At 35.1% G+C, this 27205-nt stretch overlaps 1 protein-coding gene across 2 annotated transcripts in view; it reads left to right on the top strand.

Annotated features, from left to right (window-relative positions):
• The window catches only part of MED23 (mediator complex subunit 23), a 43946-nt gene that overhangs the window by 7235 nt on the left and 9506 nt on the right, over positions 1-27205 (top strand). The window contains exons 8-23 of one of the 2 annotated variants that reach the window (XM_044248797.1): positions 630-699; positions 2007-2119; positions 3606-3701; positions 4252-4269; positions 9342-9542; positions 11574-11717; positions 13762-13907; positions 14876-15121; positions 17092-17234; positions 18346-18520; positions 19432-19595; positions 22662-22786; positions 23827-24032; positions 24134-24314; positions 25316-25486; positions 25916-26132. In XM_044248797.1, coding sequence (XP_044104732.1) covers positions 630-699; positions 2007-2119; positions 3606-3701; positions 4252-4269; positions 9342-9542; positions 11574-11717; positions 13762-13907; positions 14876-15121; positions 17092-17234; positions 18346-18520; positions 19432-19595; positions 22662-22786; positions 23827-24032; positions 24134-24314; positions 25316-25486; positions 25916-26132 — 2416 coding nt within the window. The remainder of the gene's footprint in view (positions 1-629; positions 700-2006; positions 2120-3605; positions 3702-4251; positions 4270-9341; positions 9543-11573; positions 11718-13761; positions 13908-14875; positions 15122-17091; positions 17235-18345; positions 18521-19431; positions 19596-22661; positions 22787-23826; positions 24033-24133; positions 24315-25315; positions 25487-25915; positions 26133-27205) is intronic. The other variant, XM_044248805.1, reaches the window with a different exon arrangement.

Here is a 27205-nt window from a genome sequence, read left to right on the forward strand (position 1 = left end):
TGTTAGAAATTCTAATTAAAAAATAGCTATATTAATCTTATTTTTGCGTGCCTATCTTTAAAATGGTCACTTTTATCCTGAGAAAAAATGTACTTTTTTATCATTATAATGTGTTCCTTTTATTTCTCTACTATCCTGTTAAAACAGTTTATTGTCTTCTTGTTTTTTTCTTTTTTGTAAGATTTATTTCTTAGAATGTGCCTGGGGTGGGGACAGAGGGAATGGGGGAGAGAAAATCTCAAGCAGACTTCCTATTGAGCATAGAGCCTGACCCAGGGCTTGATCTCACAACACTGAGATCATGACCTGAGCCAAAATCAAGAGTTGGATGCTTAACCAGTGGAGCCACCCAAGAACCCCACGACAGTTTCTGTATCATGTGTGAAAATATGCCAGCTTCATGAAATATCACAGCATGTGGTGGTATTATTTGGCTTAATTTAGGAACAGATGGACTGGGAAGGAATTGTTTGAAAGAAAGTAAAAGAGGAGGGACTTTTGAGTAATTTTTACATGCCAGGTATTATATTAGATTTTTACATGCTGTCTCATTTTACATAAATGATGGTTACATTAAAAGAAATCTTGATTTTATTTTTATACTTCCATGTTTTTTGTTTTGTTTTTAGTTACTTGGAAACCTGGTATCAGACTTTGTGGATACCTTCAGGCCCACAGCAAGGATAAACTCTATTTGTGGTAGGATTATAATTTAAGATATACAAAATAGTACCTGGTTTTTAGTGAACTGTTCAGCATTGGCAGATGGTATCTTACACATGTTTTGGTGGTTTGTCATTTTGGTAATTTGTAGAAGCTTAAATAATAGCTATTTACTTGTTTTCAGGTACTTTGTTTGCACAGTATAGGGAGGGGAAAAGCAACTATCTTGCCTGAGTCTAAGCTTCAGATAGAATCATTCTAGAAGATACATTTCCTGGTGATTAGAGGGAACTTTATTAATAGAGCTAGTAAAGCACCATGGAATATCCAGGCAACTAGAAGTCTCAAGTGACCATATTTCTGTGGCCATAGTGCACGAGACTATCAGGCTTTTTTAATAAGCTCATTCCAATTCACACTTTTGCTCTGTACTTCATTTATTTTATTTTTCATTTTTCCATGTTTTGTTTCATTCTCAGAATTTGCTTTTAAAAAAAAAAGAATTTGCTTTTAAAAACAAGCATGCGATTTGGCAATTTATGCAGTGCCCACTACTGTGTGGGTATATAGACCATTATTTAGTCAGTGACCAAATTTTGAACACTTCTTGTGAGTTGGGTGCTATGTTAGATTGGAAATGCAAATATAAAACAAGCAGACTCTAGACAAATGATTTTCAGACTTCTGGATTTTGTGACTGAACTGAGTGGATATTGATATCATTTAATTTAATTTAATTCTGGAAGTGATGCAGGTTTGAGAAGGATGATGAGTTCAGTTTTAAGATCTGTTAAGCTTTAAGTCCCTGGGAGACAGCCAAGTGACAGTATTCATTAGGCAGTTGGGTATATGAGTTGATGGTCATATGCTACATCTAAGCCTCTAGGAACATCATGCATAAAGTCAATTATGTTGACCCTAGACTAGAGATTTGTGAACTTTTTTTATAAATGGTGATCCAGTAAATATTTGAGGCTTTGTGAGCTATACCATCTGTTGCAACTATTCAGCTCTGCCATTAGAGTGGGAAAGCATCAGTGTCCCAATAAGACTTTATAGAAATAGGTGGCAAACTGCATCTGGCCCATGGATTATACTTTGCTGATCTTTATCCTATATGCTTGGACAAATGCCAACATTTTTGAGTTTTGAAGGCCTGTAAATTGGTCTCCAACCATCTGGACTTAAAATAATCAAAGAAAATTCCCAAAATTTATATCTGATTACAACCTTTTTAAAACCAGTGCCTGATTCAGAATAGATATTTATTAAATATTCATAGAGTGAATGAAGGACTAGGCATTTGTGTTTACATTTACTTTAAAACATTTTCTGTAATACAGGCCGCTGCAGCCTTCTGCCAGTTGTAAATAACTCGGGAGCCATTTGTAATTCATGGAAATTGGATCCTGCAACTCTTCGTTTTCCTTTGAAGGGCCTTTTACCATACGATAAGGTATGTTGATAAATATAATGGAACTTTGGTCCATCTAACAGTCTTCATCCTGGATTATATGATGTGTTGTGCTTAATTGTCTCTTCACAGAATAAAGAAGTATATATTTAATGAAAAATAGTTTATGGTTTATCATATGATTCTCATATCCACGTATACCCTGTGGTTTGTAATATTGGGTGTTTATGCTCCAGTTGGTCCCGACAAAGCACTTAGATTAAGAAAACTGAATCTTTATAATGGAAACCTTTTTATTTTTCCTTTGCAAAGTGAGGACCAAAAATGAATTTGCACTTTTCTTAAAATTTGAAAAGTGTGTCTCTCCTTTGTTAGATTTTTAAAAAATTTTTTTTAAGTTTTTAAAAAATTTATTTCAGTAGTCTCTATGGCCAGCTTGGGGCTCGAACTCAAGACCTCAAGATCAGGAGTCACATGCTCTTCTGACTGATCCAGCCAGGTGCCTCTACTGTGTTAGAGTTTTTGAAGGGAGGATGGAGAACATGAAAGTGGAGTAGAATATTCTCAAGAGAAAAAAATCTCCAAGTATCGATAAAATGAAACATGAAATAAAGCCACAATGAAGTTTGATATATTCATTATAGTATCTTGGGAGTTGAAATGGTTACAGAGCAGGGTATGAGGAGGACTAGAGATTTTTCATGTAAGTGTTTTGTGTCAAAAATGATGTACAGAGTGATTAGGAAACTAGTTCAGAAGTGAGGGAAATAGCGAAACTAAGGTCACAATCCTGGACTCTTGGCATATTAGTTTGCAAAACTTGGAAATGTGAAAAAGTGGTAAACTAAATGGAATTTGCAATTATCATGATAGGAATAATATTGAAAACAGATCAATTCACTATGCACTTACTGTATACCAGCCACTGTTGTAAGAACTTTTTTCAGTAGCCCTTAGTCTCAACTATCTTAGTTATCTCCACTATACAGATGATGAAACAGAGACACTGAGCAGGGTAGTAACTTAACTAAGGCTCTATGTTTATGAAATGGTAGAATCAGGATTTGAACTCAGACAGTCTGATTCCAGGATCAACACTCCTAATTAACCCCTATACTATAAGTCAGTTGTCCTCTCCAAATTTGGAAGTAGTGTTTGTTTTTTTACACTTGTATGAAAATGATTGGAAACTACCTCCATTTCTCTTTGGTTAGATTTCTGAGCAGAAAATCCTTTCCTTACAGTGATGCTTAAGACTCTTCCATGACAGTAACTAAAGTCTTTCTAAATCGAGCCTCTATGTGAACTTGGGCAAGTCCCTTCACCTCAGTTATATCTCCTATCAATTGAGGGGTGGGATCAGATTAACTGTAAGCACTAAAATCCTATGATTTTTTTCCACTAGATACTGCCTACTGTGTGAAGGTAACAGGTGCCTTTAGCAGATTTTTTTTATCCCAATTTCAAATTATTTGAATTAACATTTACTTTGATCTTGAAGCAATAATTTTTTTTATTTTCTTTAAAGGATCTGTTTGAACCACAGACTGCTTTGTTGAGATATGTATTGGAGCAGCCTTATTCCAGGGATATGGTCTGCAATATGCTAGGTTTAAATAAGCAGGTACTGTACTATGCTGGAAACCAAGTAAATTCTGCATAGAATCTGCACTATTCTTTTCTCTTTTCTTTGCTAGAGCTAACTGAGCAAAACAGTTAAGAACTATTCAGTGATTTTTTTTTAATATATGGTTTTTTAAACAATGTATTGTTCCTATCATTTATATATTGCTTTAAAAATGTTTAAATTAAAAAGAAGATATTTTAAAAGTTGGTTTATTTTGCATTGCTTTTTTTTCTATAAGGCCAGTTTCAAGTATACCTTTTGCCAGAGAAACCTACACATGATTTAACCATAATTTTTTTATTTTTTTTTTGTTGTTGTTGTTTGGGTGCCTATTTTTTAACCCTTGGTATCTTCAGCGTGGCCTGACTGCTGATTTTTCCCCCCTTTTTGGTATATGTTTATTTTTGGTGGTTTAACATGTGGGAGGGTTTGTGCTGACTCTGGGTTCCTTGAGGCTGGCCTCATAGTCACTGTTTTGTCTTTTCTTTTTTTCTTCCTTTATTTTTGTTCTGTCCTGTCTTGTCCTGCCCATCCTCCAATGCTCTAGACCTTGAACATTGCTCAGGTATGTTCACAACCTTACTGTTGTATTGTGACTAACGATACGCTGGCCGCTTTGTAGCCACTGATTCCATTTAGAAAATACATGTATGGTCGGGGCTTGAAATTGGCAGGACCATGCTGAGACCAAGGCCACTAAAATGAATTTCTTCTTGGGATATGAGAGTTGTTTTTGGTGGATTGTTTTTGGTTTTGGTTTTTGGTGTTTGTTTTTTTATATTCTTTTTTTTTCTTTTTTCTTTTTTCTTTTTTCTTTTTTTTTTTAACAAAGAGACAACACCTGGCACACAATAACACCTGTCACTTTTTGATGGGTTGTTTTTCCTTCCCACTCCATTTTACTTTTTTTTTTTTTTTAATACTTTAGGGCCAAAGCTCGCCTTGTGGAATTTTCAGAGATGGAAAGATGGATGGTGGCCTTTATCTTTCCAGATTATTAAAACATAAATAAATAACATCTATAAAAGTACTTATGTTGCTTTGCCTTAAAACAAAAACAAATTAAAAACAAAACAAAGAGGAAAAACTTTAATAGAGATACATTATTTTAAAAGTTGGAGTGGTAAACTTGATGCAGGGAAGGTTTTTTTGGAAACATGGGGATTGACTAAGAAATGTCACACTCTTAGGTGACCCCACACCTGCTTGACAAACACCCTTCTTTGTCAGTCTTTGCCAGAAGTGTCCTCCTCCTAGAGTGGGCTCCTTGCAATTGAAGCTCACCTGTAGTGGGAGAAAAACACTGTGGCCAAACTTTATAAACCAAACTCTTATACGGTCCCAAGTCTGTTCCAGGACTTTTCACCTTTGAGATTTTAAACAAAATAGTGGTTCCAATTATTTTTGTTAAAAATTTTTGAGCCCAACATATTAAAATAGACCAGCTTTTTGATTTTAAAAAGACGTTCTTGTCTAGGTTATATAAAATAGCGTTACTGTTTGCAATACTATAGTGAAGGTTGTGCCAGTGCTTCCATTTATAAAGCCCTATTTTTAAGGACATATAGCTTGGCCATAAAACTTGCTCAGTGTTGAAACTTTGCATGCCAAACCTCACCCTAGTAGCAGTATCTCTTTTATTATTTTAAGTTTTTTCTTCTGACAAATTTACCAAGTTTCCTTGTTTGGACAAGCCTATGTACATGTGAAACTGAAACTGCTTCACACTACAGTATCTGACAGTTACTTCATATAACCTGTCAATTTAACATCTTAAATACCAAGTCATTAATTCTGATCAACTTTCACTTGAGTTAGAGGTAAGTATTTAGTCAACTTTGAAAGAATGCTTCATGCTATGTCTTAAAACTAATTTTTGCAATGAACTTTAAGTCATATTTGACTCAATTTTTTTTACAGTTCGGTGGATAAATGTACCCGTGGTCATTCAAGCTGCGAGTACCTTCCCCCAGATATCCGTAGTTATCATTAGCTTTTTTCACTTGGGATGCAGCTCTTCTTAAAGTAGAAATTGACAAAACAATTCATAGAAGAGTATTTCTGATTTGATTATTTTAGTAACAAGTTTCAACCTAAAAAAAGTTTATGACTAAGACATAAATCCATAAAAAATAAAGTTTATAATGGAAATGCTGACAGAACATTATAAGTATTGGTCCCACTGTAAACATTGTCAAAAGCTCACAATTCATCAATAATTGTTTTGGTAGAAAACTCTGTAGTGAATGGACTTGTAGATGAAAGATATGTGCTGAATTGACTTGATAAATTATTTTTACCGCCTAGAAAGTAGAGTAGAAAATGAGAATACAAAGTATAAATATATGATTAAAAATAAACAAGTTATCTTATCACATCTTTTATCATTACAGAACTATATCCTGCACTATACTTTCTTATCCTTTCTCTAGCAATGCAATAATTTACTTAAAGCTTGAAACCTTTTAAGAGCTGTCCATATTGCATTTTCCAGTAGGAATTGGGCTATATTTTAATCTAAAGTCGGTCACATTCATAAAGTCATAAATAGCCCAGTTCTGTGACCATCAAGGTGGAGTGTTCACAGTGGAAGAATCCTGTTTTGTGTCTTTACACAACTTTGTGTTCTTTCTGCCAAATAAGAGTATTACAAAACAGATATGCTCCTCAAGCTCTTATGTGGTGGTGTGTAAACTCTGGCTACCCTGAGACAGTAAAGTACTAGACTAATCACTTGGTTATTTTTGAAAGGCACCATTGAAAGTGGTATTAACTAGCATAGGGTTCCAATTCTAATTGGCAGAGAATATGATAAATGGCATACAAAGGGATTTCTCTTCCCAGCTTGTCCTGAATAGGTGTTGCTCTAAAATTGATTTCTAGCACTGAAATAATGATTTGAAATTAACTTAAGCCCACCTAACTACAATATGTTAAAGTTTTACCACAAAAGCAGTACCAGAACTATTAAATCAAAATTGTCAGGGCCACTTAATATAGGATATGGTTATTTAGACTGAAAAGCATTACCATTTGTTTTTTGGAATAGTGGTGGGGAAGAATCAGGGTCATGAGTAGAGGTTAATGCTAGTGTCTCAGTTAATGCCTTGTGCCTCATTTTCAGCTTTTACCAAAGCTGAGAAATAAGTTTCCAATGCAGTTTGAGCTATTATGCAGAAATTAAATTGTTAAAATATTGAGCTTGGATTCTTATTGTTTAAACAGGTTTTAACTAAATTTGCATATAGATATGATGTAAACTAGCTAGTTTCACTTACATGCCTGTTGCCTTGAAGACTTAAATTTACAAAAGCTTCAGAAAGCGCATGGTAAATAGCCATAGACAAAGCATCCAGTGGCCTACCAAATTACCATAGCCTAGTGGTTGATACTTAATCTTCATTAGATTATTAAACTGCTTTAAAATTTTCATTTGTTCCACTTTATAAAATAATCTACATGGTGGAGAATATTAATTTTAATGTACTTATTTTTTAGTGAAGTAAACTAAAGCTAAACTTATTCTCAAGTAGTTAACACAGATCATTTTGTATTTCAGCGGGGTTTTTTATTTTTTTTTATTTTTTTTTTTGGTACTAATAAAATTGGCGAATAAACAAAGAACTAGCTATCCCAAAACTCAGTTTGAGAAATATCCTTGGCTTTAACCAAAACACCTGGGAAACATAGAGTTAATCCTGATAGATGTTCTGCCACACTCAGACACTAGGGCATTGGATGCCATAGAGATTCCGGACTCCTGTAATTCTTAACAGAAAATTTAGAAGTAATTTAAGTCGTGGTATGTATTGAAAGATCATCAGCTTTAACTGTAAATTTCCCAGTTCTTACTTTGTCAAAATCTTAATATTTTTGGTTTTCCTCTTTAAATCGTTAACTGTATAACTATTACAACACGGTTAAAGATATGTAGGTAAACATTTAGTTTTTTAAAATAAATAACTAATACTAAAAAGGAAAATTCCAAAACGACTCAGGTGCTAAAAACCAATTTTATTTAGTTTGTTCTTTTTTCCTGAAGTAGACTAACGGAAGACCATTGTGGATGGAGGAATAGATGACAAATTGGTTAGTTTCCAAAATAGAGGCAAATTCCCATCACTAATGAAAAATTCCTACTGGAAATCCTGGCTTTACTTCTTTTCACAAATTTTTCTGACTCTTGTATACTTTGAATGATTTCACTCTAAATTTGTGTTGTCTGACACATTTCTTAGGTTGTTGGTGGTTGGCAGAACTAGTGAATTTCAAGCCCTGTACACAGTAGTTTTGCATGCTGATTTAAGAAATAGTTTGTAGTGTTGTCTGTTGCACTTTGCTCTGCTTCATAATGATAATTACATTTGGAGGGAAAGTACTGTAGTCTCAACTGGTGGTGTTAATATTGCTATTTGTAAACCTGTAATGTGGTTGAACTGTGATCATGGCATTGTGTTTTTGGAAAAACTATGAAACAACCATTGATGCTTACTGTTTTGGATAGATGTTTGTTTTATTTGCATGCTTTAAGAAAGTGCAGCTATATTGGAGCTTTACAAGTTTGGAGCTGGCAAAGAGCATGCAAAAGAGGGGATGCTACTCATTATGTTTTGTTTTGTTTTTTTTCCAAATCCGTCCCCATTTTGCATTTTTTCCCTAAATTTGAAGAAATCATATCCCTTTTTCATGGCAAAAGACTAATAATCATGTCTAAAGTTTAGAGGGAAAGCATCTGTATTAGTAATTGCATTCACTAGAAAGACTTTCAACTGCCTGGCCATTAAGTCATATATTTTATAAAAGAAATATGAAAATGGCTTAAAATATGGCTTAACATATTTCTTTTGGTAAAAGTATATTTTTTAAAATCACTTTTAAAAGCATAAATCTTTTTGCCTCTAGAAAGGGAAGTTGCATTTTCATTTTTAGTGTTTAAATTCAATTCTTTTTCTTGTTTTAGATTTTAAAATAGTCTAATTTAAAATTAAAGCTGCATTATGTTTGGCTTCTAAGAAGGAAGAGCAGAGATTAACTTTGAGATCAGTTTTTTTGTAGAGGAAGTTTCCATTTCAGTATCAGGATCAGTAACACACATTGAAAAACAGATACTGCGTAATTGCAGCTATTTAGATACATCTCTGTATGTAAAGTTAGTATAAACTTGTGGTGGTTGCTTTAAAATACATAGATTCTCTCTGCTTTGTTTGCTTTCATCACAATATTTGATTCTCGAGATTCGTGTTTTTTTTATATTTTGAGTTAGAATGCAAAATTAATACTGCTATCGTCATTTCATATGCTTTGTAAATTATCTTTTTTCAAAGGATAAATAACAAAATGTTCTATTGTGTAGTGCCCCTTGTCAAATTGAAACAATGACGTGTGAGTGAAAGTCAAAAGTTAATAAGGAGTCTGTTTTCTATGAGATATGGAAAGTAATTATTTTTATGGAACTTATCCTCTATGATAATGTAACATGATGCAGCTTTAATAGACTAAATCTAACCTTAACTCAACTTAAGTTCAACTTCATTCCATGCTTCTCAGCCTCTTGTTACAATTAATGTCCATTAACCAGTAACTTCTAAAACTAACCGGGAGGCTTTTGGAATACTGTATCTAATCTCTGCCCTACAGCACAAGCAGCGCTGCCCTGTGCTGGAGGACCAGTTGGTGGATCTGGTGGTTTATGCCATGGAGCGGTCCGAGACTGAGGAGAAGTTTGATGATGGCGGCACAAGCCAACTCCTGTGGCAGCATCTCTCAAGTCAGCTCATTTTCTTTGTGCTTTTCCAATTTGCAAGTTTTCCACATATGGTCCTTTCTCTTCATCAGAAGGTAAGTACTAAATCTTTCATCAGAGTCACTTCACCTGTTGATGATGTTTTAGACTGATAATGGACTTTGGTGATTTCAGCAACAGCAGAAGTTCTGAGCTTTAATTTCTGTTTTGTGCAGTACTTTTGTGGTTTCTAAACTTTTCACTTTCTTGTCACTATATTGGTTTCAGTCATTTCTTCCACATATTCATAGTGCAAGGACCAGGGAATACAAAATGAAAAGGCTCCATGCTACCCTCAAGGAGCAGCTTACTATTGGGAAGATTTAAGAGTAAACAATTTGATTATAAATTAATAGTTCATATAACAGAAGCATATTTTCCTGCAGTAGGTATGAAGAAGAATAGTTCCTATTCAAGATGTCAGGTATGACTTTATCAGAGATCTTAAAGCTAGCACTTGAAGGACAAGTAGAAATTTGCCAAGAGGAAAAGATAAGAAAGTGTTTCCATTGCAATAAGAAGACCATTTGGAAAAAGGTTAATGTGTGTGAGAACTAGAAAGAAAAATATAAACAGGAAAGTGAGATCAGGAAGGCGAGAAGGCAAGACAGACATGGAAAACTTTATATGGCCACATATTTGTTCTAAAGATGTTTAGATCCTCTTTGGAAGGCAGATGAGGAGGGGAATGACATCATCATACACAAGTGGGAAGAATTACTGCTAATTGCCACATGCAGGTAGAGGGTGACATAAAGAGATGGAGGGGGACAAAATCAAAGACAAGGAAATTGTTAAGGGGGCCTTTGCAGTGATATGAGTGGGAGATGCTGATGGCCCAAACCAGAACAGAGAGGAGGAGTCCAAGACCAGATATGATGATAGAGGTATGCTGAGAATAGGGCTTGGCCATGGGTAGGTAACAGAGGGAGTACAGGAGTCTAGGATCATTCGGTTGTTTCTGCTTTGGCAGTGAATGAAAAAGTGGGACAATGAATCCAAAATAGAGACTACAACTAGAAGAGTATGTTTGTGGAAAAGTTGATTTTATTGTAAGATTTTAGACATGGTGAATGGAAATAAATGTTGTTATATTGTAACATCTCTACAACATGGATTATTTGGGGAAACTTTTTTGTAAGCATTGTTAAAATCTTTCCAGCCACCAGTTAGTTACCCGCACTGCCACTCCCATGATGTTTTATTTCTGTTACAATCTGCTGGAAACGAGAAATCGTTTTTGATAACAACTTCTTGAAGATTTAAAAAAATTTTTTAAAGATTTTATTTATTTATTTGACAGAGAGAGAGAGATCACAAGTAGGCAGAGAGGCAGGCGGTGGGGGGGTGGGGGGGGCGGTAAGCAGGCTCCCCGCTGAGCCTCTAGAGAGCCCGATGCATGGCTCTATCCCAGGACCCTGAGATCATGACCTGAGCCAAAGGCAGAGGCTTAACCCACTGAGCCCTGAAGATTTTAAATTAAAAAAAAAAAAAAAAATCCTTTTGGTATCATGAGGTATTGCTTGTGTTTGATGAGCTATTTTAAGTAATTATCTCATATTAAACTTGATTCTCTTTGATGCATGGTCAACCTAGTCCTAAACCTATTTCTAAAACATTTAACTTTTGGGGGGCGCCTGGGTGGTTCAGTGGGTTAAAGCCTCTGTCTTCGGCTCGGGTCCTGATCCCAGGGTCCTGGGATCGAGCCCCATATCGGGCTCTCTGCTCAGTGGAGAGCCTGCTTCCCCCTGTCTCTCTGCCTGCCTCTCTGCCTACTTGTGATCTCTCTCTCTCTGTCAAATAAATAAATAAATAAAATCTTTAAAAAAAAAAAATTTAACTTTTGGTATGCACAGCTGTTTTGAGAGTCAGGGAGGAAACATATATAGAATATAAAAATAATTTAAAAGGTTTTGCTTGCTGTGTCTTGAGTTGAAACTAAATACTTTATAAATGCCAAAGCTAGATGCTAACTTTTGGACACCAGGGTTTCTCCTGGTTTTTGTTTTGTTTTGTTTTTCTTTAAATTTTACTACATCCCTCTCTTTAACCAGCTGTGTAGATGTGTATTTAAACATCTTTTACAGTTAGCAGGGCGAGGACTGATTAAAGGCAGAGATCATCTAATGTGGGTTCTCCTGCAATTCATTTCTGGAAGTATTCAGAAAAATGCGCTAGCTGATTTTCTCCCTGTTATGAAGCTCTTTGACCTTCTGTACCCAGAAAAAGAAGTAAGTTTTATAAAATAGTTAACAGTATGATGATTGGATTATGTCTAATTTATATGTAGTGTGATTTCGTGAAAAGATCACTGGATTTAGAAGCTGAAAACCTGAGTTCTTTCCCAATTCTGTGACTAACCATAATTGAGATGGACATCAATCCCTCTTAACATTAGTTTACTCATATGTAAAGTGAAGAAATTGAACTAGATTATTTCTGAAGTTTATTTTAAATTACAGTTGAATATCTTGTATAGCAAGCTCTTTCTCTACATTCTAAATAGGTTTATAGTTTTGAAAGCATTAAGCTGTTTTAATCTGTATACATTACTGAAAGATCAACTGACATCAGTATTAATATCTTTTTTGTTTGCCAATTGAGTATGTTCCCCCTATTTTATTATATGAGTATTTGAGTAATCTATGGTATATTTTGATGACTGCCAGTTTTTTAAAATACATTTTGTTATGGAAATTTTTAAATGCACTAAAGAGGTAGAGTGAATAGAAAAATAAACTATGTACTCATTACCAAGAAATATTTTTTGTTTTTTATTAGTTTCAGGTGTGTAATAGAATGATTCAACAATTCTGTACATTACTCTGTGCTCATGATGATAAGTGTACTCTTTAATCCCCATTACCTAGTTCACCCATCCCCCTATCTACCTCCCCTCTGGTAACCATGTTTATTCTCTATAGTTAAGAGTATTTCTTGGTTTGTTTCTCTCTCTCTCTTTTCTTTATTTCTTTGCTCAGTTGTTTTGTTTCTTAAATTCCACATAGGAGTGAAATCCTGGAGTGGTATTTGTTTTTTCTAACTGACTTATTTCGCTTAGCATTATACTCTCTAGCTCTATCCATGTTGTTGTAAATGGCAAGATTTCAGTAGTTTTTATGACTGAATGATTTTCCATTTTATGTATACACACACACACATACATACACACCATATCTTCTTCATTCCCTCTCTCAATGGACACTTGAACTGTTTCCATAATTTGGCTCTTGTAGATAATGCTGCAATAAACATAGGGTGCATGCATTCTTTTGAATTTGTGTTTTTGTATTTTAATACCCAGTAGTGCGTTCAATTAACTGTATCATAGGGTAGTTCTATTTTTTTAATTTTCTGAAGAACCTCCATACTGTTTTCCATAGTAGCTGCATCAGATTGCATTCCCACCAGTAGTGCAAGAGCATTCCTTTTTTTCCGCATCCTTACTGACACTTGTTTCTTGTGTTTTGAGTTTAGCCGTTCTGATAGATGTGAGGGGATAGCTCATTGTAGTTTTAAGAAGTATCCTTGCTTTATCTTTCCACTCATAATTTTTGTTAACACTAGACAGTTTTTTTCAAACATTTTATTTATTTATTTGACAGACAGAGATCACAAGTAGGCAGAGAGGCAGGCAGAGAGAGCAGGGGAAGCAGGCTCTCAGCTGAGTAGAGAGCCCAGTGTGGGGCTCGATCCCAGGACCCTGAGATCATGACCTGAGCCGAAGGCAGAGGCTTAACCCACTGAGCCACGCAGGCACCCCAACACTAGACAATTTTAAAGCAAATTGCAGACATCCATGTCCTTTCCCCCATCAGTATACAATATATGTATATGTGTCATGTATATTATCATACTTATTTAGATTGTATATTTCTTAATTGTTAGATGTTCCTGAAAAGCATATATGCGACTTTTAGAAATTCTGTGTTTTCAGTATATTCATCACATTCAGTAAAATTTTATAATGTGTTTGTTTTTTAAAGAATATAATTTTTAAATGATTGTGAATGCCTCATGACAGTAGGAAAATTCAGCTAAGCATCTTTGAATTTCTGTTAATTTCTTGGCAAGAAAAAATAATCCTGTCATTACATTTTCATTATTTTATAGCTGTTAGATCTTTTGATTTGTAGTATTGAATATTCAAAGAACAATTGAAGTTAAATTAATAAAGCATATTTTAAAAAGAGGTATATCAATAATGGATTATTAGAATACATATAATTAGTTAATTCTTCTCTTTCCTATCATATGCCTATTGTTATTTTCCAGTATATCCCAGTTCCTGATATTAACAAACCCCAGTCAACTCATGCCTTTGCAATGACTTGCATTTGGATTCATCTCAATAGAAAAGCCCAAAATGACAACTCTAAGCTGCAGATTCCAATACCTCATTCCCTAAAGCTTCACCATGAGTAAGTAATTTATAGCTTAACTGTTAATTTTTTTAATTAATAAGTAGTGTATTATAGGCTAATCTTGTTCTCAGTATTTGTATCAAGTATGGAAATCTCCCCACACGGACTGGGGGTAAAGGTGAATATTTAATGGGCAATGGCCTACCAAGAAAAATTGACCAATACCTGTATCAGAAAACAACTAGAAAATTTTTATATGTATGCAGACATACATATATTTAATTTCCAAGTCTAATTTTTGCTTTTACATGTTTTACCTTAATTAAAGTTCTTATTTTCCAAAAGCATGTGAAAGTGTTTCAAAATTTCTTAAGTACTCAGGATCTGAGAATGATCTGACAGATGTCTTCACTCCCTGGGCAGCCGGGATTATTTGAGCTGCTCTGGCTGGTGTGCTCCCTTACACCATTTCCAGAGTTGTGATTAACCAGAGAAGATTCCCTTGTTAGATAGACTTAGTTTTAGACAGTCACCAGTATTAGGAACACTTGAACTTCCCACCTAGAACTTCTGACAAGGACTGCCAAATCTTTTCATAGAAAACTATAGGGTACGCAGACTTCACATTTTATTTGGCTTTCCCTTTATGAGATATTCCTTAATATCTTCTCACAGTGACATCTATAATGATGCCACATTGTTGTGCTTAACCAGATAGATAATAGATAGAAATCAAGTTCATGAACTCTTGAGTTATTTCTTCATTATCTGAATCTTCCATGTATGTAGTAATACTTAGCAAATATCCAATAATTGATAACTTATGATTACTTAAGTTCTTTTTGAAATTCTGCTCAAACTTTTCTGTGTTTCCACTCTGCATTTGGGGCAGAAACTATAATACCTGTAGGAATGAAAATAGTATTAGTAAATCATTTCATGAAATTAAATGTTTTTAAAGCACAGACTTAACTTTCTGGAAATTATCTGCATTTTTTACTGTTTAATGGTACTTGAAATTTTAGGTTCCTACAGCAGAGTCTTAGAAATAAAAGTTTACAAATGAATGACTATAAGATTGCCTTGCTGTGTAATGCATACTCTACAAATTCAGAATGTTTTACATTACCCATGGGAGCTCTGGTAGAAACTATTTATGGAAATGGAATTATGAGAGTACCTCTTCCTGGAACAAGCTGTTTGGCTTCAGCATCTATTACTCCCCTACCCATGAACCTCCTGGATTCACTGACAGTTCATGCCAAAATGAGGTATGTTCTTTTTATTTGGTCCTGTATCAGGGAATTGATACCAGTGTAGTATAGGCTTTATTTCATGATTGTGTGTGTGTTTTATGGTCAGGTATACTTTTAAAAAAATGATTAGATTTATTTTATTACAAAAATAATAATTTATTTTAGGAATTCTGAAGTATACAAATAAACCTCAAGAAAATATTACCATAATCTCTTCATGAAAAACGAGCATTATAAAATTTTTTGGTGTATGTTCTGAGGCTTTTTTTTTCCCCTATGTATAAATATATGCATTTATGGGTTGAGATTTTTCTTTTAACAAAATGGATTCTTACTGTGATATTTTTTTTCTTTAAAAGATTTTATTTATTTATTTGAGAGAGAGTGATATCAATGGGAGGAGAGGCAGAGAGAGAGGGAGAAGCAGACTCGCCATTGAGCAGGAAGCCAGATGCAGGATTTGATTCTAGGACCCTGAGATCAGTGCCTGAGAAGAAGGCAGACACTTAATCAACTGAGCCACTCATGTGCCCTGCAGTACTCTTTCATAACCATCATTTCCCCATAAGGATCTGTCAAACAACTCTTTCTGGATGTTATTAAAAAATGTCTGTTTTTAATTTCTGTGAAGAAGTCTTTTGTGTGGCTATATATGGTTATTTAGCCAGTTCCACATTGTTGGACATGAATTATTTGCAGGGTCTTAGTATTATAATGATGTCTAAACTACCTTTAAGACTGTCTTTGCACCTACCTATAAAACCTACCTATATTTTTATTCAATAATTTGCTGGAAGTAGAATTGCTGAGTCCAGGGATGCGAAAATTGTAATGCCTATACTATATTGATTATAAACAGGGATGATTTTAGAATTGACATTATCGTTTTTTAAAAAGACAGAAATGGCTCTGTTGGTTGTGATTCTAGAACTCAAGTACCCCTAAGAGCCAAGCTGACAATGTAGGTGAGTCCCACATGCTGCTGAGTGAAAGAGAGGCAGATATTCATGCACATGCAAGTATGTGTATCTAGAAGGAATTGACGCTGACTGAAGCGTGCAAGGCTTACCTCGTGGTGTTGCCATTTTAGCTCATTTCTATAATGTAAGAATGTAGACTAGTGTAGCTTGATCTTCTAAATTTTTTTGAGAAGGGCTAGAAATCCAGATTTTTTTTTTAAAGATTTTATTTATTTATTTGACAAACAGAGATCACAAGTAGGCAGAGAGGCAGGCAGAGAGAGAGGAGGAAGCAGGCTCCCTGCTGAGCAGAGGGCCCGATGCGGGGCTCGATCCCAGGACCCTGAGATCATGACCTGAGCCGAAGGCAGCGGCTTAACCCACTGAGCCACCCAGGCACCCTAGAAATCCAGATTTTTATTTCTAGTCTTTTAGCTCTTAAGTATTGGCTCAGAGTTCAGACACTCTGTAGATACAAGAGAATGCATTTGTGGGACACCAGTTCTAGAAGAATCATACTCTTTTTCTAATGGTAAACGTTGTCATGGCATTATACATGTGCTTTACCTACTGTGTGCCAGAGTTGAGTTTGGATCTTAGCAGTGATTTTTTTAAGTAATTCTGTAATAAAAGTCATTCAATTTCTCAAATAGTTTTAGTTACATATTTGAAAAAGAAAACCAGACTAAAACCATTTACACGTGCTCTTTTTGTTTAAATGATTTTGGGGTTTTTGGTTTGTGTGTGTTTTAGTCTTTTTCTTTTTTAATTCAAGTATGTTTTTATGAGTCATACCCAAATTTTGCTTTTGCATGAGCAAAGGTATCCTGGTGCACATTGAAAGCACCATGGAAACCAGAATTAGTCTCAGTGCATCACTATCAAGTGTCCTGCACAACTTAAATGATTAAAATGGAACTCATGCATTTCATGTATTTAAGTTTAGATATATACCAGATTCCTTATGAGTAACTGCTTATCTATTTCAAAAATATGGATTTTTTCTTTTCTTTTGTTTTTCCTCAGCCTTATCCATAGCATTGCTACCAGAGTGATAAAACTTGCTCATGCAAAATCCAGCGTGGCCTTGGCTCCAGCCCTAGTGGAAACTTACAGTCGTTTATTGGTGTATATGGAAATAGAGTCCTTGGGCATCAAAGGATTTATCAGTAAGGGCTTTTCTGGTGTTTATAACCATTAACACATTCATTAGTTCAACAGGGATTCTTTTAGGCCCTGGGGATACAATAGTGTGCAGATGTCATTGCCATCATAGAGATTACCTGCTAACGAGGGAGACAGAAAAATAAATGAAGTATGGAATATGTCAGATGATACGTTTTATGGAGAAAAACCAAGCAAAAAAGAGGGATAAGAGTGTGAGAGTCAGGAGAGTGAGTTGTACTTTAAAGTTATGATAAGAAAGGGGTATTGTTCGCGTATTGCATGGATCCCTGGATGTGGTGCATATATAATGAATTTTTGAACACTGAAAAGAAAATAAAATGAAATTTTAAATGGGGTATTTTGTTAAGTGCTTGGGATACAGTGAGCTAGACAGACATGGTCCCTATTCTCATGCAAGAATGTGTGGTCCCATGTGCTGCTTCTGCTGGTTTGGCCCTGGGGCTATATCTGACTGGCAAAGGAGTTTTCTGCATTTCAGTAGATAGCTTATAGTGTCTGTTAATTGTTATGCAGTTCTAAATAATAGATACTTTCTAATATGGAAGTGTTTTTCTGATTCATGGTAATTACAACTTTTTAGTTATAGTTTAGTGTAATTTTAATTTGAACATAATTACTTTTCTTCCCAGATAATTGAGGGTTGAATACAGCTTTTTTGGGAGAGAGGAAAGAATAAGAGTGGGTGTCATGCAATTTGTATGTTAAAAAATGATCCTCATGCTTCAGAAGATTGGGAACATTAATGTTATGAAAGTAATTTAAAAAACAACTGATAAGTGAGGAAGGGAAATTTTTTTTCATATGTTGTCTCATTTTTTTCAGATGAGCTTGAGTACCATTTATCATAGTCCAACAAAAAAAGAAAAAAGCAAACTTGGTATTCTAATTAGGATAAGGATTTTTTTTCCTTACCATTAAGGAAAAATTAATGGAGAAAATTTAATGGAGAAAAAGTGTGTGTGTGTGTGTGTGTGTGTGTGTGTGTGTTCATGATCAAATCTTGACACAGATTTTACTCCATGTGACTTTTCTTCAATGTCTTTTAACGCATAGCTTTTATAATTGGTACCTTAAATTGTCTTGTTCCTCGAGGTCAACTTTTGCCTACTGTTTTCAAATCCCATGCTTGGGGGATCTTACACACACTTCTTGAGATGTTCAGCTACCGGATGCACCACATCCAGCCGCATTACAGGGTGCAGCTCCTGAGCCATCTTCATACTCTAGCGGCCGTTGCACAAACCAACCAGAACCAGCTCCATCTTTGGTGAGTTCTGGGATGACGGTCTTCCCCTAAGATTTCTTAGAAACTGTGTTCGACATGGGGAACTTAATCCCTTATAGTATTTGTATTCATGTGTCATAAATCTCCTCTGCTTCTAGGGTATTTTATTTCCAATACAGAAGAAATAGAGGACAGCTTTTTAAATAGGAAGTAATTAAGGTAATTCAGGCCTCGCCTGGTGATCTTTGGCCTGAGAATGAGTACTTCCAGGGCCTTTGACAAAATGTTCTAGTTTATTCTTTTAGAATATTGGATTTAGGGGCGCCTGGGTGGCTCAGTGGGTTAAGCCACTGCCTTCGGCTTAGGTCATGATCTCAGGGTCCTGGGATCGAGCCCCACATCAGGCTCTCTGCTCAGTGGGGAGCCCGCTTCCCCCTCTCTCTCTGCTTGCCCCTCTGCCTACTTGTGATCTCTCTCTCTCTGTCAAATTAAAAACAAAAAATTTTTAAAATTAAAAAAAAAAAGATACTTGATTTAAATACACTTCAGTTTATGGTTAAATTATCATGTCACTTTGATTTAGCTTTAAGTGAAAATATATTTTCAGACTGAAAAATGTGATTTTTGAAATGCTGTATATTCAGGCAAAATTGGGTAATCCTATAAGCTATGAGCTACCTTTTTCAAATGAGTAGTGTTAGATGGTTTTGCTATAAAATTTGGCATATTGGGTTTTTTTTATTTATTTTTATTTTTTTGGCATCTCAGGTTTTTAAAACTAAACAAAGCTCATTCTCACACAAAGGAGTAGGGTGTTTTTTTAATCAAAGAACAGAAATTCGTGGTTTTCATGTTTTTCCATTTACTCAATCTAGAATTAGATTTAAATCTATAATTCTGAAACGTTATATGTAACTTAACTTTTTCATTTCTTTTTTTTTCCTACCTTTCAGTGTTGAGAGCACTGCACTTAGGCTTATAACAGCATTAGGGAGCTCGGAGGTCCAGCCACAGTTCACACGCTTCCTAAGTGATCCCAAAACAGTGCTGTCCGCAGAATCTGAAGAGCTGAACCGAGCCTTGATATTGACCTTAGCTAGAGCAACTCACGTAACAGGTACAGTGAATATGGTGGTTACCACTGACAAAAACAGATGAATTAGAGCATGCAGTGTCCCTACTGATTATTAAGGGGACAGCATACTGAAAAGAGCCGTTTCATTTGTTTGGAAAAAATAATGGTTGTTTTAATACTTTCACCAGGTTAGTCATTAATGTAGGTTCTTCTTTATACTCTTATTTTAACTGAATTGAGCTTCAGTTTTCAGCCATTTCACATCATTTTTAGGTAGTGGTTCTTGAGGTTTTTGGTCTCAGGACCATTTTACACTCTTAAAAATAAAAAAAGAAATTCCCAAAGATTTTCTATTTATATGGATTTTATCTATCAATATTTACTTTATTAGATATTAAGATACATGCTTTTTAAAATTTTTTAAATTTAAATTCAATTTAGGTAATATACACTGTATTATTAGTTGGATGCTTTTTTAATGTTTTTTGACTCACTTAAAAATAATAAACTTATATATTAACATAAATGGCATTTTTTTAAAAAAAGATTTTATTTATTTATTTGACAGAGAGAGATCCCAAGTAGGCAGAGAGGCAAGGCAGAGAGAGAGGAGGAAGCATTCTCCCCACGGAGCAGAGAGCCCGATGTAGGGCTCGATCCCAGGACCCTGGGATCATGACCTGAGCTGAAAGCAGAGGCTTTAACCCACTGAGTCACCCAGGCACCCCATAAATGGCATTTTTTGTGAAAAATAAACTATATATTCTCCAGACAAAACTTTAATGAGAAGAGGAACCATTGTTTTACATTTTTTGCATCTCTCTTTAATACCTGTTATAAAAGAAGCTTTGCTGGATTCTCATATTTACTTCTACATATCATCTACTGTAATATGTTATTTTAGAAATAAAAAAAAAGGGCGCCTGGGTGGCTCAGTGGGTTAAAGCCTCTGCCTTCGGCTCAGGTCATGATCTCAGAGTCCTGGGATCGAGTCCCGCATCGGGCTCTCTGCTCAGCGGGGAGCCTGCTTCCTCCTCTCTCTCTCTGCCTGCCTCTCTGCCTACTTGTGATCTCTCTCTGTCAAATAAATAAATAAAATCTTTAAAAATAAAAAAAAATAAAAATAAATAAAAAAAATTAAAAAAAAAAAAAGAAATAAAAAAAAATATGGCCCACACAGGTAAGAGGTTTTAGGGGAGGAGTGTTTTAATGGCCTTTTCCAATAATTGTGAATATTCTCTGTTGTCACACAAAATTGGACAAGTGATGGTTTCTCAAACATTAGTTGCAGCGTAGAATCCAAAGTTCTATCAGTGACCTTTGTGTACTCTTACATTATAATCCGGTGGTCTCTTTTGCACACTTAATGGATTTTTTAAATTCATGTATATTTTGGGGTGCCTGGGTGGCTCAGTGGGTTAAGGCCTCTGCCTTCAGCTCGGGTCATGATCCCGGGGTCCTGAGATCGAGCCCCACATTGGGCTCTCTGCTCAACAGGGATCCTGCTTCCCTTCCTCTCTCTGCCTGCTTCTCTGCCTACTTGTAATCTCTGTCTGTCGAATAAATAAATCTTAAAAAAAAAAAAATCCTGTATATTTTATAACTTCATGAATTAGTTTTTTGGAAAGCTTTGGTTCACTGTTTTACGTAGATCTTATAAATGTGGGAACACTTCACTATGCAGTATCTTAAAATCACATTTGTTAATATCGCTGCACATTTCATTAGGAAAATCATTAAGTTTTGGAAAACTATAAGGCTTATAGTAGTGGATACAGGTTTTCCAAAATTTTGATTCTTCACTGGAAAAGTCAAATTTTATCATTGGCAAAAGATGTGGTCATTTGTTTTCCTTGAAGTAACAAGTTCCCTTTGTTAATTTTCAAGAAAATCTCTGCTTAATGCCCAAATCCGAATAACTGTAGTTTTCTGTCATATGTTCTTTCAAATAAAAGTGGAATTCCAATAAAAAAAAGGAGCTAACTTAACTCAATATTCCACACATGATCTTAGCCAAAAGACCAAGAAGAGATTTAACTGAATATTTAAACAAAATTGCAAGTATTTTTCCTTAAGATACCCATCATCTTTTGAAGGTAGCTAAGACACTTTATGCATACTTCCATTTTTATCATAACATAAAATTAGATGTCCTTAAGGGCTAAGATACATTCCTTTCACTACTTCAAGGATATTATTGAATAAAACTGGCACTTCCCCCTCTACAGCCTCTCTCCCCTATGAGAGCGTAGTGAAGATTACAGTGGCTGTTAGTATAGTCTGGTGCCACTGTTTGAATGTTCTGGGGGCCAGCAGTTTTATTTACCATTCCCTTTGCTCCATCAGTGCACATATCAACACAGTAAAAAGGTTAGTACTGTCTTCTTATTACTTTAATAGTTTTGACCTCATCAAATCCTTGAAAGGATATATTGGGGACCCACAGAATCTGCAGACCATACTTTGAAAACTGCTGTTTTAAAGAAGTAGTTATTGAATTTAGTAACCTCAAATACATTTGTGTGAACTATCTTATTTTACATAAATTAACCTTGATTTAGAGAGTTAAAGTCTGTAGCTATTTCAACCACTAGAAAAGATACTTTCTTAATTCTGTTTCCTTGGCTCAAGAAAGTGGTGATACCTCATTGTCAGAGTGAACTACATGAGCAGTCATGGAGGGCCTGTATCACTGTTAGACCACTGGTGCTCTGTAACCTTAAAAAAAAAAATTGCAGGGGCACCTGGGTGGCTCAGTCAGTTAAGTGTCCAACTCTTGGTCTTAACACAGGTCTTGATCTTAGGGTCATGAGTTCAAGTCCCATGTTGGGCTCCACACTGGACATGGAGCCTACTTAAAAAAAAAAAAAAAAAAAGATTGCAATATCTTTTGTCTTCTTTTCATAAATTATGCTCATATTTACTAATTAATTATTCAAATTATTTATAAACTAAGAGAACGTAAGCTTAAATTGAATATAACTGGTTAAGCAGTGAGTGTATTGCTATGCAATTCAATGGGTGTACATAATTGTTACTTTCCTTATGATATCACTTATAAATTGTGGGTCATTTATATCTGGATTACATTTGCTTGTTTATGTTTAGATTTTTTTACAGGCTCTGATTCAATTCAGGGAACTTGGTGTAAAGACATACTTCAGACCATCATGAGTTTTACTCCTCATAATTGGGCATCACACACTCTTAGCTGTTTTCCAGGCCCACTACAGGTAATTTGGTCTTAATTACATATTGAATGTATACAAAGTCATTTTTCCATTTAATATATATGAAATCATTCTTCCCCATTAACTCATTTCTTCCCACTTAGTGTTATTCTAGAGAGCTTGTTTAAGTGATTTCCAAAGGAAATTAGCTTATATTTCCTTTTTTATAAATCTTTGCTATTCCAGAGTCTCTTGAGTTGTTCCCTCTCCTACTCCAGAACTAGATATATTCCTAAAAATAAAATTTTCATTTTATCTTATTATTTAACAGTTTTAGAATCTTGTGAGAATTAACACATTACCTGAAAAAATGTCTCTCTCTCTTAGAACTGAAATAGGGAGAAATACAGCTTAACAGAGCCTCACAGAATACACATTGTTACACTTGACTGAATTTTTTTTTAATCACACAGAAAAACTATTAACTTGGCTTTTATGATATGGAGAAAGGAAAACCTCATTTGTCCTCTACTTTTCAGAGAAAAGTTTAAGCGTAGTGGGCATCTACTTTTTAAAACTGCCAATAGGGCTAGAGCAGTAGTTCTCAAACTTACCAGAATTACCTAGAGGGCTTGTTCAGATAGACTGCTGAACTTAGAATTCAGTTAGGTCTAGAATGGGGCCCAAGTCTACATTTCTTACAGGACCCAGGTGATATTGATACTGATGGTCTGAGGTAGTATAATGGATTTTCCTTATAGAGATAACAAAATATGTAACAAAAATGTACATACATTTCTTTCTTTCTTTCTTTCTTTCTTTTTTTTTCAAAGATGAACAGAAGATCAACAGGTGATTGAGGAGGCTCTGAATTCAGGCTGCTTAGAATTTCTGCTTAGGAAATCTAGGAAAGGAATTTTTGAAATAATCTCCTCAAGCCTGTGTATTTTCCCATTATAGAAATTCAGGTCTTGATTACTAAGTTGCTTGAGGTCACACAAAGTTTATTAGTATCAGAATCAAGCCTAGAACTGGTTTCTTGACTCTATAGCGAGTGCTCTTCTTTTTAATATAACCCTTGACGTAAACTTCTGATCTTTTAGGCATTCTTCAAGCAAAATAATGTACCTCAGGAAAGCCGTTTTAATCTGAAAAAGAATGTGGAGGAGGAATATAGGAAGTGGAAGTCAATGACCAATGAAAATGACATCATTACCCACTTCTCTATGCAAGGCTCTCCTCCTCTTTTCCTTTGTCTTCTCTGGAAAATGCTCTTGGAAACAGATCATATTAATCAAATTGGCTATAGGTAAGCCAGAAACCTAGATCTGCATTCCATCTCTATTCCATCCATGACAAACCGTTATACCATATAGCAATATAACTTATTTTTTACTCTTTGTTTTCTAGAGTATTAGAAAGAATTGGAGCCAGGGCCCTGGTAGCCCATGTGAGAACATTTGCAGATTTCTTAGTATATGAGTTCTCTACATCAGCTGGGGGTCAGCAACTCAACAAATGCATTGAAATTCTTAATGACATGGTATGGAAGTATAACATTGTTACACTGGACAGATTAATTCTCTGCCTGGTAAGAATACGCTTATTTAAGAATAAGTTTCTAAGCTGCTTCATTCTCTTTTGGATCAAGGTGTGCTACTGACAGATCTTGCGCTAATCTAGCCATATTGCTTCTAAGGATTTAATGAAATTATACTATTATCAAGCATTGCTATCACTTTCCTAAGGAACTAGAGATTTCCCAGTGTCTTTATTCATTCATTCAGCAAGTGTGTATTAAATTTCTGCTGTGTTCTATGCATAGAAAATACAGAAATAAATAAGACAGTCATGGTCCTGGCCTTGTGATACTGTAAAAGTACAAGCAATTAGCCCCTGAATTGACTTCCAAAGGCTGCCACTAGAGGCAGAAAGTGGTTAAAAAAAAAAAAAAAAAAAGTCATTGTATTTTTTTGCAGAGTGCTAATAATCATTTCTCTACACTTTGGCAGCCATATTCAGAACTGAATATTTCTCATAGCCACCCAATATTCCCCATATTATTTTTCCTCTTCATTTGATGTCTATTTCAGGCAAAATTTTAAGAGAAGACACAGAACCAACCTGGAAAATGCTACTTTTTAAAAACTATAATGGTGATGTTTGGAGTGACTTAGTTGATTAACCTCTTAGCTGTGAAACACAAATATAAGTATGGTTATGATATAGTAGTAGAAATGAGCTAAATCTATAAATCAGTAAAGTAGAAGGCTAAGATAGAGGTGTAAGGAAAATATTGCCTGGCAACAATAAGAGACCATCTATCTAGGTGAGAGAGCTTGGAGGATGGATTGAATTTCAACGAAAAAGAGGGACATTTTGGGCAAAAGGAATGGTGAGAACCAAAAATGGGCAAGAAAGTCAAATATGTTTAGGGAATTCTGAACAGTTGGCTAGGGGTAGACTAGACATACAATAAAATTCTAATAATAGTGAAATATTACTATATTTACATACAGACTGTCTAGTAGCAGACCCATGCTTTTGCACAGGTCAGACATTTTAATACCATTTTTCTGTTGTTCTTCAAAGGCCATGCGTAGTCATGAAGGAAATGAAGCCCAGGTTTGTTATTTCATAATTCAGTTGCTGTTACTCAAACCAAATGATTTTAGAAATCGAGTAAGTGACTTTGTGAAAGAAAATTCTCCAGAACACTGGCTACAGAATGACTGGCACACCAAGCACATGAGTTATCACAAGGTACTAATTCAGTTCAGTGCTTCAGTGAATCTTGTTTATGCTGTTCTTAGGATTTTGGCTAATTGGTTTGGCTCTTTTCTCTTTGGGTCTCTGTTTTCCCTCTAATCTATATAGAAGGAAATTAGCTCGCTAAACTGCCTCAGGGTTCTAGAGTAGCTCTATGTTAGGAATTTACTGAAAGTGCAGTTTTAGTAGATGTGAATAGTTACAAAATGAAAGGGTTATTACAAATTCTTTTTACATAAATCTCTTTTGCTATGTCTTTGGGATAATATTTTTTCAAGTAAAGCACTCTAGATTTATTTCATTGCATTGTAAAAACAAAAATGGTTTCATATTCTTTTAAAAATGACGAGTTTATTTAGCTTTATTTTTTAAAGAGAATAGAAAAAGATGCCCTGAACTTTTGCCATTTATTCACTTCCATAGAAATACCCTGAGAAACTATATTTTGAGGGCCTGGCGGAGCAGGTTGATCCTCCTGTGCAGATCCAGTCTCCTTATCTACCCATCTATTTTGGAAATGTGTGTCTTCGATTTCTCCCAGTATTTGATATAGTCATCCACAGATTTTTAGAGTTGCTTCCAGTTTCCAAATCACTGGAAACTCTACTAGATCACCTTGGTGGCTTATATAAATTTCACGGTAAGCTTTTTCAAATTATAATTCCATCTAATAACTCAATAAACAAAAGTAGTCTGGACATGACCATATGGGTAATCATGGTTTAAACATTATATTTTAATTGTTTTTCAATAAAAGTGTTTTGACAATAGTGCTATATAGAGATACTGTGAAGTATAAAATAGTTGACATAAAAATATGAATAGGTAGGTCATGGCAAATGTATTAAATAGCAGAAATAAAAGTGATATGCAAGAGATGACCCCTTTTACATAGAGTGTGATAAGTTGCCAAATAAATGGAGAAGGAGAATGGTATGATATGAGCTCAGAAGAGACTGATGTAACTATGAACTAACTCAGCAGGCTTCCTAGATGATAGGATTCGAGCTGTTGATATATGTGATTTATATAAACAGGCAGAAAAAGAGAACACTCTAGACAGAAGGAATCCTTTGGAAAAAATCACAGCATTTTGAAGACAGTCTCCTCATTGGCTAAATTGAGAATTTAAACTTTGTACCCACCTATAAATCACTTTCAGTGCCAGGCTGAGAAGTTTTGATCTTATAACCTGCAGATAATAGTCAACTAGAAGTTACTGAGTAAGGTCAAGGCATAGAAAGCATTACTTGAGAAAGATAAATCTAACTGTAGTTGGCAGCATGTTTCGGAAGGAAGAAGCAATTTCAAAGACTTCCGTCAAAAAATTCAGTTATATGATTAGTACCTGAATAGCTATGATGATATTGGAAATGAGAAGGAAGGGACAGATAGTCAAGGAAGAAGGAACAGGGCTTGATTAGCTGCTCATGGAGAAACTATAGAAAGGAAGATGTCAAAGACAACTGTGAAGCTTTAAACCAGGTGACTGGAGAACGGTGGAGTCAGCCACAGGAGCATGAAAGGCCTGGAGCAGCCACTGTGGGGACAAAGTAATTTTCTCTGGGGGGGGCAATTCTTCTCAGTCCTTTGTCTAGATATCGTCCTCCTAACCAGAAGTCTGAATTGCATTTTAGCACTACAGAATAGGTATGAATTTCAAGCAAGCATTCCTTTAAAAAATTTTTTTGGAGAGGCGGGAGAATTAGGTAA

This window comes from Neovison vison, chromosome 1 (assembly GCF_020171115.1).
Source record: "Neovison vison isolate M4711 chromosome 1, ASM_NN_V1, whole genome shotgun sequence".
NCBI classification, from domain to species: domain Eukaryota; kingdom Metazoa; phylum Chordata; class Mammalia; order Carnivora; family Mustelidae; genus Neogale; species Neogale vison.